The sequence below is a fragment of the Bombina bombina genome, chromosome 7, assembly GCF_027579735.1.
Source record: "Bombina bombina isolate aBomBom1 chromosome 7, aBomBom1.pri, whole genome shotgun sequence".
NCBI lineage: Eukaryota > Metazoa > Chordata > Amphibia > Anura > Bombinatoridae > Bombina > Bombina bombina.
Genome location: NC_069505.1, coordinates 417,186,889 through 417,200,562, shown reverse-complemented (window position 1 = coordinate 417,200,562; position 13,674 = coordinate 417,186,889). Strand labels below are relative to the sequence as shown.

Genomic DNA, 13,674 nt, shown 5'->3' with positions numbered 1-13,674 from the left:
CTGCTGCTGCTACCAAGACAGCATGAAGGGGTAGCCCCCGATCCGGGACCGGATCTGGTAGGGGGCAGACTATCTCTCTTCGCTCAGGCTTGGGCAAGAGATGTTCTGGATCCCTGGGCACTAGAGAGAGTTTCCAAGGGATACCTGTTAGAATTCAAGGGACTTCCTCCAAAGGGAAGGTTCCACCTGTCTCGCTTATCTTCAGACCAGATAAAGAAACAGGCATTCTTACATTGTGTAAGAGACCTATCAAAGATGGGAGTGATAAACCCAGTCCCCTCCGGGGAACAAGGTCTAGGGTTTTACTCAAACCTGTTTGTGGTTCCCAAAAAAGAGGGAACTTTCAGGCCAATTCTGGATTTAAAGATATTAAACAAGTTCCTCAGAGTTCCATCCTTCAAGATGGAAACCATTCGGACAATCTTACCAACAATCCAGCAGGGTAAATTTTTGACTACCGTGGATCTGAAGGATGCGTATCTGCATATCCCAATCCACAAATCTCATCATCAGTTCCTGAGGTTCGCCTTTCTGGACAAACATTGCCAGTTTGTGGCTCTTCCATTCGGTTTAGCCACCACTCCCAGAATTTTCACAAAGGTGCTAGGGTCCCTTCTAGCAGTCCTAAGACCGAGGGGCATCGCTGTAGCACCTTATCTAGACGACATCCTAATCCAAGCGTCGTCTCTTTCCAAAGCGAGGGCTCATACAGACATTGTGTTGGCTTTTCTCAGATCTCACGGGTGGAAAGTGAACATAGAAAAAAGTTCACTGTCACCGTCCACAAGGGTTCCTTTTCTGGGAACAATAATAGATTCTGTGGAAATGAAGATCTTTCTCACAGACGTCAGAAAGACAAAGCTTCTAAAAGCTTGTCGAGTTCTTCACTCTATTCCTCAACCCTCCATAGCTCAATGCATGGAAGTAATAGGACTAATGGTCGCAGCAATGGATGTGGTTCCTTTTGCTCGAATTCATCTAAGACCATTACAGCTGTGCATGCTCAATCAGTGGAATGGGGACTATACAGACTTGTCTCCCCAAATTCAAGTAGACCAGGTAACCAGGGACTCACTTCTCTGGTGGTTGACCCAGGATCACCTGTCTCAGGGAATGAGTTTCCGCAGACCGGAGTGGGTCATCGTCACGACCGACGCCAGCCTCTTGGGGTGGGGCGCGGTCTGGGACTCTCTGAAAGCTCAGGGCCTATGGTCGCGGGAAGAGTCGCTTCTCCCGATAAACATTTTGGAACTAAGAGCTATATTCAATGCGCTCCTGGCTTGGCCTCAGCTAGCGGAAGCCAGGTTCATAAGATTTCAGTCGGACAACATGACTGTTGCGTACATCAATCATCAGGGGGGAACAAAGAGTTCCCTAGCGATGAAGGAAGTAACCAAGATAATCCAATGGGCAGAGAATCACTCCTGCCATCTATCTGCTATTCACATCCCAGGAGTAGACAACTGGAAGGCGGACTATTTGAGTCGTCAGACTTTCCATCCGGGGGAGTGGGAACTCCATCCGGAGGTCTTTGCTCAGTTAACCCAATTATGGGGCATTCCAGACATGGATCTAATGGCGTCCCGTCAGAACTTCAAGATTCCTTGCTACGGGTCCAGATCCAGGGATCCCAAGGCGACTCTAGTGGATGCATTAGTGGCGCCTTGGTCGTTCAACCTAGCATATGTGTTTCCACCGTTTCCTCTCCTCCCCAGGCTCATAGCCAGGATCAAACAGGAGAAGGCCTCAGTGATTCTGATAGCTCCTGCGTGGCCACGCAGGACTTGGTATGCAGACCTGGTGAATATGTCATCGGCTCCACCATGAAAGCTACCTTTGAGACAGGACCTTCTAGTACAAGGTCCATTGGAACATCCCAATCTAGTTTCTCTGCAGCTGACTGCTTGGAAATTGAACGCTTGATTTTATCCAAGCGTGGGTTTTCAAATTCGGTGATTGATACTCTGGTCCAAGCCAGAAAACCTGTGACTAGAAGGATTTACCATAAAATATGGAAAAAATATATCTGTTGGTGTGAATCCAAAGGATTCTCCTGGAGTAAGATTAAAATTCCAAAGATTCTCTCCTTTCTCCAAGAAGGTTTGGATAAAGGATTGTCAGCTAGTTCTCTAAAAGGACAGATTTCTGCATTATCCGTCTTGTTGCACAAACGACTGGCAGCTTTGCCAGATGTACAAGCTTTTGTTCAGGCTTTGGTTAGAATCAAGCCTGTTTACAGACCCATGACTCCTCCTTGGAGTCTAAATTTAGTTCTTTCAGTTCTTCAAGGGGTTCCGTTTGAACCTTTACATTCCATAGATATTAAGTTACTATCTTGGAAAGTTCTGTTTTTGGTTGCTATTTCTTCTGCTAGAAGAGTTTCTGAATTATCTGCTTTGCAGTGTGATCCACCCTATCTGGTGTTCCGTTCAGATAAGGTTGTTTTGCGTACTAAGCCTGTTTTTCTTCCAAAAGTTGTTTCCAACGAGAACATCAACCAGGAAATAGTTGTTCCTTCTTTGTGTCTGAATCCAGTTTCAAAGAAGGAACGTTTATTACACAATTTAGATGTTGTTCGTGCTTTAAAGTTCTATTTAGAAGCAACAAAAGATTTTAGACAAACCTCATCCTTGTTTGTCGTTTACTCTGGTAAGAGGAGAGGTCAAAAAGCTACTGCTACCTCTCTCTCTTTCTGCCTGAAAAGCATTATCCGCTTGGCTTATGAGACTGCCGGACGGCAGCCTCCTGACCGTATCACAGCTCACTCTACTAGGGCTGTGGCTTCCACATGGGCCTATAAGAACGAGGCTTCTGTTGACCAGATATGTAAGGCAGCGACTTGGTCTTCTCTGCACACTTTTGCCAAATTCTACAAATTTGATATTTTTGCTTCTTCGGTGGCTGTTTTTGGGAGAAAGGTTTTGCAAGTCGTGGTGCCTTCTGTTTAGGTAACCTGATTTGCTCCCTCCCTTCATCCGTGTCCTAAAGCTTTGGTATTGGTTCCCACAAGTAATGGATGACGCCGTGGACCGGACACACCAATGTTGGAGAAAACAGAATTTATGCTTACCTGATAAATTACTTTCTCCAACGGTGTGTCCGGTCCACGGCCCGCCCTGGTTTTTTTAATCAGGTTGAAAAAAATTTTCTTTATACACTACAGTCACCACGGCACCCTATAGTTTCTCCTTTTTCTCCTAACCGTCGGTCGAATGACTGGGGGGCGGAGCCAGAGGGGGAGCTATATGGACAGCTCTTGCTGTCTGCTCTCCTTGCCTTTCCCTGTGGGGGAGAACATTTCCCACAAGTAATGGATGACGCCGTGGACCGGACACACCGTTGGAGAAAGTAATTTATCAGGTAAGCATAAATTCTGTTTTTAAACAACTTTCCAATTTACTTCTATTATCAGATTTGCTTCATTCTTTTGGTATCCTTTGTTGAGGGAGCTGCAATGCACTAGTGGGAGTTAGCTGTACACATTAGGTGAGCCAAAGACAAGAGGCAAATATGCGCAGCCACCAATCAGCAGCTAGCTCCTGAGCCTACCTAGGTATGCTTTTCAACAAAGGATATCATAAGAATAAATCAAATTGGGCAATATAGGTATATTGGAAAGTTGTGTGAATACATATCACCCATCCCATTTTTTATTCATATAACGATATGGGAATACAATTGCAAATAAGTGGATGTTAAAGGTAGTGCCATTGGACTATATCACAATAAAATAATTTGTACGGTATGCTCTGGGATAGGCATGGGCTGACGCGTTTCGCAGCTCTCCAGACCTGACCGGTGTGGTGTCTGTCTACGAGGATTTGAGGAGGAAAGGACTGGAGTTCCCTATGACTGACCTGGACACGCTGTCCCCTATACACACACCCCAAGCGGTAAGTGCCAATAAAACCCCTAATAATTGTGGTTGGATTGGAATTATTTTAAGTCTCTGTCTCCTGTCTCTGTTTTACATCCGTAGAGACAAATAATTCTGCAACTTTAGTTTTCTCACGATGTTAAAGGGACATGGAACCCACATTTTTTCTTTAATGATTCAGATAGAGCAGCAATTTTAAGCAACTTTCTAATTTACTCCTATTATAAATGTTTCTTTGTTCTCTTGCTATCTTTATTTAAAAAGCAGGAATGTAAAGCTTAGGAGCTGGCCCATTTTTGGTTCAGAACCTTATGCTTGCTTATTGGTGGCTAAATGTAGCCATCAATAAGCAAGCGGGTGCTAAACCTAAAAAGGGCCGGATCCTAAGCTTTACATTCCTGCTGTTTAAATAAAGATAGCAAGAGAACAACGAAACGTTTATAATAGGAGTAAATTAGAAAGTTGCTTAAAATTGCTGCTCTATCTGAATAATTAAAGAAAAAATGTGGGTTCAGTGTCCCTTTAAGATGAGATAGTTACTGCTAAACAAAAGAAGCAACTTTCTGTGGGTGTACCGAAAACAAGACCAGTAATATATATAACCCACCATATACTTATATAACACACTTCTGTATTCATAAATAAAATGGTCGGTGCAAAATAATGATTTATTGTGTATATAAAATAACAAAAATGCCAAAGAGTGAGGCAGTGGGTGAGGAAAACGCTAGTTCTCAGAAAAGTAAATAGCAGCATTAATACAAAGCTTCCTAGGTGAAAGTGGAAGAAACGTTTTTTTATTGATATTTTACAGCAAAAGGCAAATAAATAATGAACGTACATTGCAATATTGCTATACTTTAAATAATATGAAATACAAAATAAATGTTTATATTTGCACAGTATATATCAGTAATTAAGTGCTGCATTACAAAAGGTCTGCGCACACAATAAATATTTATATATGCACAGTATATATCAGTAATTAAGTGCTGCATTACAAAAGGTCTGCGCACACAATAAATATTTATATATGCACAGTATATATCAGTAATTAAATGCTGCACACACAAATGTTTATATGTGCACAGTATATATCAGTAATTAAATGCTGCACACACAAATGTTTATATATGCACAGTATATATCAGTAATTAAGTGCTGCATTACAAAGGGTCTGCACACGCAATACATGTTTATATATGCACAGTATAAATCAGTAATTTAGCGCCGTGCTACAAAAGGTCTGCACACACAATAAATGTTTATATATGCACAGTATATATCAGTAATTAAGTGATGCATTACAAAGGCTCTGCACACACAATGTTTATATATGCACAGTATATATCAGTAATTTAGCACTGCATTACAAAAGGTCTGCACACACAATAAATGTTTATGTGCACAGTATATATCAGTAATTTAGCGCTGCGTTACAAAAGGTCTGCACACACAATAAATGTTTATATATGCTCAGTATATATCAGTAATTAAGTGCTGCATTACAAAGGGTCTGCACACACAATAAATGTTTATATATTCACTGTATATATCCGTAATTAAGCGCTGTATTACAAAAGGTCTGCACACACAAATGTTTATATATGCACAGTATATATCAGTAATTAAGTGATGCATTACAAAGGGTCTGCACACACAATGTTTATATATGCACAGTATATATCAGTAATTTAGCACTGCATTACAAAAGGTCTGCACACACAATAAATGTTTATATGTGCACAGTATATATCAGTAATTTAGCGCTGCGTTACAAAAGGTCTGCACACACAATAAATGTTTATATAGGCTCAGTATATATCAGTAATTAAGTGCTGCATTACAAAGGGTCTGTACACACAATAAATGTTTATATATTCACTGTATATATCCGTAATTAAGCGCTGTATTACAAAAGGTCTGCACACACAATGTTTATATATGCACAGTATATATCAGTAATTAAGTGCTGCATTACAAAGGGCCTGCACACACAATAAATGTTTATATATGCACAGTATATATCAGTAATTTAGGGCCGCGCTACAAAAGGTCTGCACACAAAATAAATGTTTATATATGCACAGTATATATCAGTAATTTAGCGCCGCGTTACAAAAGGTTTGCACACACAATAAATGTTTATATATGCACAGTATATATCAGTAATTTAGCGCTGCGTTACAAAAGGTCTGCACACACAATAAATGTTGTTTATATAAGCACAGTACATATCAGTAATTAAGTGCTGCATTACATAAGGTTTGCACACACAATAAATGTTTATATATGCACAGTATATATCCGTAATTTAGCGCTGCGTTACAAAAGGTCTGCACACGCAATATATGTTGTTTATATAAGCACAGTACAGATCGGTAATTAAGTGCTGCATTACATAAGGCCTGGACACACAATAAATGTTTATATATGCACAGTATATATCAGTAATTTAGCGCCGCATTACAAAGGATCTGTGCACACAATAAATGTTTATATAAGCACAGTACATATCAGTAATGAAGTGCCTCATTACAAAGGATCTGCGCACAATACTTGTTTAATACAGTCGTTATTTTTTTTTTTCTCAGAGTTTCTCCAGACCAGAGCTGGCCCCCCCACAGCGCTGTTTGCCAGCGGACATCCAACAGCACGCAGAGTCAGTGAGGAGCCCTGCCCCTTACCCACCTGCACCTGCAGATGGCGCTATCATCCCCACACCTGAACAGGTAAAAACTTGTCTGCACATGCACAGGATTTTGGGCATTTTCTGTTACAAAATAGAGCCATGACATTTTTTGGGGGAGTTAACATTATTGCAAAGCTGGTCCCTAATATTCTGTAAATATTTATTTGGATCCGCCTATCTAAATAATCATTGTACAGACTAAACGTGATGACATCTTTTTGTGCGACAGGTGGCAAAGCTGCGCAGCGAGTTGGAGGTGGTCAACGGAAACGTCAAGGTTATGTCAGAAATGCTAACAGAGTTGGTGCCACAGAAAGCCAAGCAGTCCGACGTGGAACTGTTACAGGTGAGTGTTGGTGTTCTCAGGTGCACGTAGACTGATGAGGGTTCGAATACAGTGCTGTAAACAGCACTCACCATTGCTAAATTCAACCCATAGTCTAATATCTAGAGAATCAACCTGACTTTAACTGGTTGAAATCTGTCTAGGGTTTATGTACATCAAATACTCTTAAAGGGGCATAAAATAATTTTCTGGAGTGTTGCAGTAAATGACCCTACCAGCTAAACGTGAATGTTTTCTTAATATGTTTCACCTTGCTTGCTGCAATTTTTTTTTAATTTAATGGTCAAACTCTTCCCACTACTTGGCTTATTTGGAGGAGCCAGACTAAACTTGACAAGGCTTTTGTTTGCAAAACGTGCATTGTATTGCAGTATCTTATCGTATCACCTGTGCTGAGACCAGTTGGGGACGCATATGTACCAGGGTTAGACTCAGGAAGTCTGCATTGTGCATTTACAGTTCTCAGAATTGGAAAACCCACTATTTGCAGAGTTAAATTACAGTTAAGGGGGTGAATAAATAATGTAAGTATATTGCTCTGCATAATTAAACATTTTATATTAGTGCCAAACTACTTTAGATTCTTTTAGTAGTATTGATATATATATATATATATATATATATATATATATATATATATATATATATATATAAAGATCGAGAGTGGACAAGCGCACAAGGGGCACTGCTAGTGAAGATCGTTTGTACCAGTGTTGTTCAGTACAGAGAATGTATAAATGCAATTCAACCTCATCCAGTATGTGGTTTAGATAAGACACTTGATTAAAGGTGATGTCTATTCCTGATATCGTTGCACTGTGTCTGCTGCGGTCCTATTTCTCTCTTTCCTGTTGTTTGCCAGGAGTACTCTCCCACAGAGCAATAGAGGCTTGGATGATTAGCTCTCTATATAGTCAGGGTGTACTAGGTGAAGGAGGCCATGCAGATACAGTGTATAAAAAACTATAGTTTAATGGGTGAACAATAAATATATACACACGCAGCAAAAGTTGTCAACTCTTACTATTTAAAAGTGCATATGCAGTACAGTTAAAGCAAAGCCCTTAGTGACGGCTCAATAAATAAGCAGCATTAGCGGATTTTAACCAGCATTGGTCATAAGATGCCAGGTTTTCAAACCAATATTGTGCTGCTGTGAAATGTATAAAACCTATGCAAAACCGGGCATAATAGATTGTTTCCAGATCGCACGAGATTGTATGCAATGTCTGGTTACTATATGGCTCCGGTATTGCAAATTGTATTAAGTGCAGGGGGCGGTACATAGATCTAGCAGCTTTCCTTTAGTTCCCAAATGCCCCCCCTGCTAGATGCACATATGTGTGTAGGCATATGGGTGCATAGGGCTGGCATAACCATAACATGTCCTTATTCATATAACATAGAATCTAATAACAATTTTAATAGAACTAACTCATGTCCTTCTAGGGTACTCTGATTTTGACATACTCGGCGTACTCGTATTTACTGACATTGATGAGAGTCCCCGGATACTGCTATATGTGTAATTTCCATATAACAGAAGGCATCACTATGTGATTCCAACATACATAAAATTGCAGCCATGATTTGGGGTGATCCCACCCCCTACAGATGGTACAGTTAATATAAACATTATTGTGGCCTTCATCTAAGTATACTTATGCCACACAAAAAGGGTTAAATATATTTGTGTAACACAAAACCAACAAGTACCATGAAAACGAAAAACATATATCCCAGAGTAATGCCACTAATCTAGGGATTTCCTGTTATATACATCTAACTGTTGTTACTCCAATATACTTATGACACATTTTAACAAATGGAAAATAGGCAATTTTCTTATTATGATGAAAAATGTTAATCTAGGAAGAATTATTTTAAGGATTTTAAATAATTAAACAAATCTCTCCAGCTGCTATGCTTAAGAACGCTACAGGGCAGAGCATGATAGCTTAGAATCTGCACCCAGGTTTGTGTATATGTACTTTGTATAACACTAAAATAAATTTGAATACAGTCAGCATTAGCTAATACAAGAAACGTGTAAGGTCACTTGCCAGTACATGGCTACAAACACACAGGTGGCTGAGAGCTAAGGAAGGCTATAAAAATCGGACAGGAGGGAGGCGGCCCCTACCTCTGAAGCAACCAATGGTGATGTGAAACGCGTTAGGCTCTGCCCCCCGCACTTAATACAATTTGCAATACCGGAGCCATATAGTAACCAGACATTGCATACAATCTCGTGCGATCTGGAAACAATCTATTATGCCCGGTTTTGCATAGGTTTTATACATTTCACAGCAGCACAATATCGGTTTGAAAACCTGGCATCTTATGACCAATGCTGGTTAAAATCCGCTAATGCTGCTTATTTATTGAGCCGTCACTAAGGGCTTTGCTTTAACTGTACTGCATATGCACTTTTAAATAGTAAGAGTTGACAACTTTTGCTGCGTGTGTATATATTTATTGTTCTGCATGGTCTCCTTCACCTAGTACACCCTGACTATATAGAGAGCTAATCATCCAAGCCTCTACTGCTCTGTGGGAGAGTATTCCTGGCAAACAACGGGAAAAAGAGAGAAGACCGCAGCAGACACAGCGCAAGGATATCAGGAATAGACATCACCTATAATCAAGTGTCTTATCTATACCTCATACTGGATGAGGTTGAATCACGTGAGCATTTATACATTCTGTGTAGTGAACAACACTGGTACAAACGATCTTCACTAGGAGTGCCACTTGTGCGCTTGTCCACACTCTATCTTTTCAGAACTGACTGGGGAGGATCTTCTTTTCACAGAGGGAACTCTCACTATTGGACGAAGCAGCCGAGATTAGAGGCATTTGGGAACTATCTGACATGATGTTGAGATTTGACATTTGTGTGGACTGCTTTATTAAACTCCACTATTGCTGGACTGGTCTTGCACCCGAGTGGTACAAGCAATAGACTTACTGGTGGTTACACATAATACATTTATTGGAGGATTTGTCACTAATACTATTACTACAAGTGTGTATAAATATATATATATATATATATATATATACTTAAAATCATTTGTATATATATAAACTGTAGGAATATATAAACAAAAATTATGTTATATAACTGTAGGAGTATATCACTGTATTAAGTCTTAGTGCCCTGGTTCATTACCCAGTATCAGCACCACATCCCCAAGCGCAGACCCACCCTACCATTATATATATATATATATATATATATATATATATATATATATATATATGTACACACAGAGTCTAGATGTGTGCCGATATGTACAAGACTCTTACTGGATGTGTGGGGAGCCAATCAGATCCCTGCTTCATTGTTTGCATTGCTTACACCCCCCTGAACAAGCCAATCACAGAGGGTGTAATATAACCCAGCACACAAGTGACCAAAGAAAATGTTTATTGCTTTGTAAACTACCCCAGTTCTTAAAGGGTTAAATAAATAGGAAAGACAAATTTAATTTGCATGATTCAGACAGAGCATGTACGTTTTAAGACACTTTTTTAAATGTACTTCAATTTTCAAATCTGCTTTGTTCTCTTGGTATCCTTTGTTAAAAAAAAATGTACATATGCTACACTGCTGGGGACTAACTAGCTGGTGCTTGGTGGCTATACACATATGCCTCTTGTCATTGGCTCGCCAGATGTACTGAGCTAGCTGACAGTAGTGCTTTGCTGCTCTGGAGCTCACTTTAACTATGTGTTTAATCCTTCAGCAGGGGCTAAATGCACAGTTATATACAAGCAATAATAATAATAATAATAATTTCTGATCACCTGTAACTACTGAGACAGCCAATCCCTGACACTCTTCTGGCTGTTTCCTCCTTAAAATGGATCCCATATTCTGCCTATAAACAGAGGTTGCAGCTGGATTGGGTTCCTTGTGATATTGTAGCGGTGCTGTGTCCTAAACTACTGCTGCGTTTATTATACGGGTGGCGTGGGGGGGATTTGATTTGCTTTGTGTGGCCCTTTTTGACATTAGATTGATAACTTTGCCTTCAGGAGCTGAACCGGACGTGTCGCTCTATGCAGCAGCGAGTCCTGGAGCTCGTTCCCAGGGTGACGCACGAGCAGCTAATAGAAGAGCTCCTTATCGTTAATGACAACTTGAACAACGTGTTCCTGCGGCACGACAGGTAAGGAGAGACAGCCAGGGTCCCATGTGCAGCCTTAAAGGGACAGTCTAGTCAAAAATAAACTTTCATGAATCAGATAGGGCATGTCATTTTAAACAACGTTCAAATTTACTTTTTATCATCAAATTTGCTTTGTTTTTTTGGTATTCTTAGTTGAAAACTAAACCTAGGTAGGCTCATATGCTAATTTCTTAGCCTTTTAAGGCCGCATTTTATTTGAATAAATTTGACAGTTTTTTTACAGTAAGACAGTGTTAGTTCATGTGTGCCATATAGATATAGTGCTTACTCCCGTGGAGTTACCTAGTAGTCGGCCCTGATTGGTTAAAATGCAAGTCTGTCTAAAGAACTGAAATAAGGGGGCATTCTGCAGAGGCTTAGATAAAAGGTAATCACAGAGGTAAAAAGTATATTAATATAACTGTGTTGGTTATGTAAAACTGGGGAATGGGTAATAAAGGGAATATCTATATTTTTAAACAATAAACTGGTGCAGACTGTCCCTTTAAGGGGACGTTCCTTGCAGTGTGCCCGCTGTCTGCCAGTGTCTTTTGCTCCCTTTGACAAGTGGAGCACAAAATTGCCATTAGTAAGGCACATTAACGTCACTAGAGCACAATCCTTATGACTTTTTGTTCTCATTTTACAAGTTATGTTTGTATCACTCGAGTGATCGTCTAGTGCCCAGGAACATCTGCATGTCAGATATTGAGGTTAATTCTCTTACATAATAGACTTGTATGGGAGCGTGCAGTAAAATTCATGTCTGCTAAAGACTGAGCAATTAGCCGATGGAACGCAAAAAAAATGCCCATGTAGTAGAGTTCTGTGCTCTTCTGTTTCAGTGAAAACAAATACATAACGCACATATGTATATATACACACCTGTGTGTGTGTATATGTATATGTGTGTATATATATATATATATATATATATATATATATATATATATACACATGCTTGCGTCCACACACATATATAAATATACATGTGCATACATACACACATAAAAATATATATATATATATATATATATATATATATATATATGCACACACATTTAAAGATACTGTATATGCATGCACATACACACACACACACACACATATGCATGTGTGTTTATGTATATATATTTATATATATATATATATGTGTGTGTGTGCATGCATATACAGTATCTTTGTGTGTGTGTGTGTGTGTGTGTGTGTGTATATATATATATATATATATATATATATATATATATATATATATATATATATATATATATATATATATATATATATATATACACACATACACATGCTTGCGCCCACACACACATATATAAATATACATGTGCATACATACACACATAAAAATAAATATATATATATATATATATATATATATACACACACGCACACACATTTAAAGATACTGTATATGCATGCACATACACACACACACACACACACATGCATGAACATACACGTGTATATATACATACATACACACGTGTATGTTCATGCATGTGTGTATGTGTATATATATTTATATATATATGTGTGTGTGCATGCATATACAGTATCTTTGTGTGTGTATATATGTATATATATATATATATATATATATATATATATATATATATATATATATATATATATATATATATATATACATACATATATGCAATTGGAAAGGTGTTTTAAATGACTGCTTTATGTGAATCATGGAAGATTACGCACCCTGCTCTATTGATTGCGCTGCATTTGTGGTCTGGCGCTTTCTATCTGATGCTTCACATCTTTTCCCTCTGTGACACCAATGTCTGTCTCACGGTAAGCTCTGTTTGCAGGTTTGAGAGAATGATGATGGCCGGTCAGGCTGGAGTGGCAGCAGAAACTCAGGTAACACTCATCTCTAAAGTTCTTCATTCTCCTCAGTGCTCTTCCTGTGTAATAAATCCCTCCTGGTGTGACACTAAATACGTGAAAACAAAATGTAACCCTTAATGATGATGTAAAGGGTTAGGTTAAGTAGCAGCAGTCTCTTATGAACACAGCTAATTAACTAGCGTTTCAGACTCGCACTTTGTGAGACTGAAAAACTGGGGCTCCGAAGTAGCTATATCTCTGCTAGATTACGAGTTTTGCGTTATGAGTGAAAAGGCTGCTTTTTCACTACCGCTGCTATTATGAGTCTTGTAGGTATAGGTGTAGCGCACACTTTTTTGGCCGTCACGCAACATAACTACCGTTCTTTTTAAAAAGTCCTTTGTCAATGGGACTTCCACAGCGCAGCGCAGGTATTACGAGTTTGCCTGTCCGGCCAAAAAGTGAGCAGTACAGCCTATACCTACAAGATCTGTACCGTCAACTGAAAGTCAGTAGTTATGGGTTTTATGTCACAAAGCTGTACCATAAAACTCATATCTAAAGTGTTACAAAGTACACTAACACCCATAAACTACCTATTAACCCCTAAACCGAGGCCCTCACACATTGCAAACACTGAAATAAAATGATTAACCCCTAATCTGCCGCTCCGGACATCGCCGCCACTATAAAAAACATATTAACCCCTAAACCGCCGCCTTCC

General features: G+C 39.2%; 1 protein-coding gene across 2 annotated transcripts in view; it reads left to right on the top strand.

Annotated features, from left to right (window-relative positions):
• The window catches only part of TOM1 (target of myb1 membrane trafficking protein), a 202,007-nt gene that overhangs the window by 88,347 nt on the left and 99,986 nt on the right, over positions 1–13,674 (top strand). For both annotated transcript variants that reach the window (XM_053721237.1, XM_053721236.1), the window contains exons 5-9: positions 3,759–3,893; positions 6,472–6,609; positions 6,799–6,915; positions 10,960–11,093; positions 12,932–12,983. In XM_053721237.1, the coding sequence (XP_053577212.1) occupies positions 3,759–3,893; positions 6,472–6,609; positions 6,799–6,915; positions 10,960–11,093; positions 12,932–12,983 (576 nt within the window). The remainder of the gene's footprint in view (positions 1–3,758; positions 3,894–6,471; positions 6,610–6,798; positions 6,916–10,959; positions 11,094–12,931; positions 12,984–13,674) is intronic.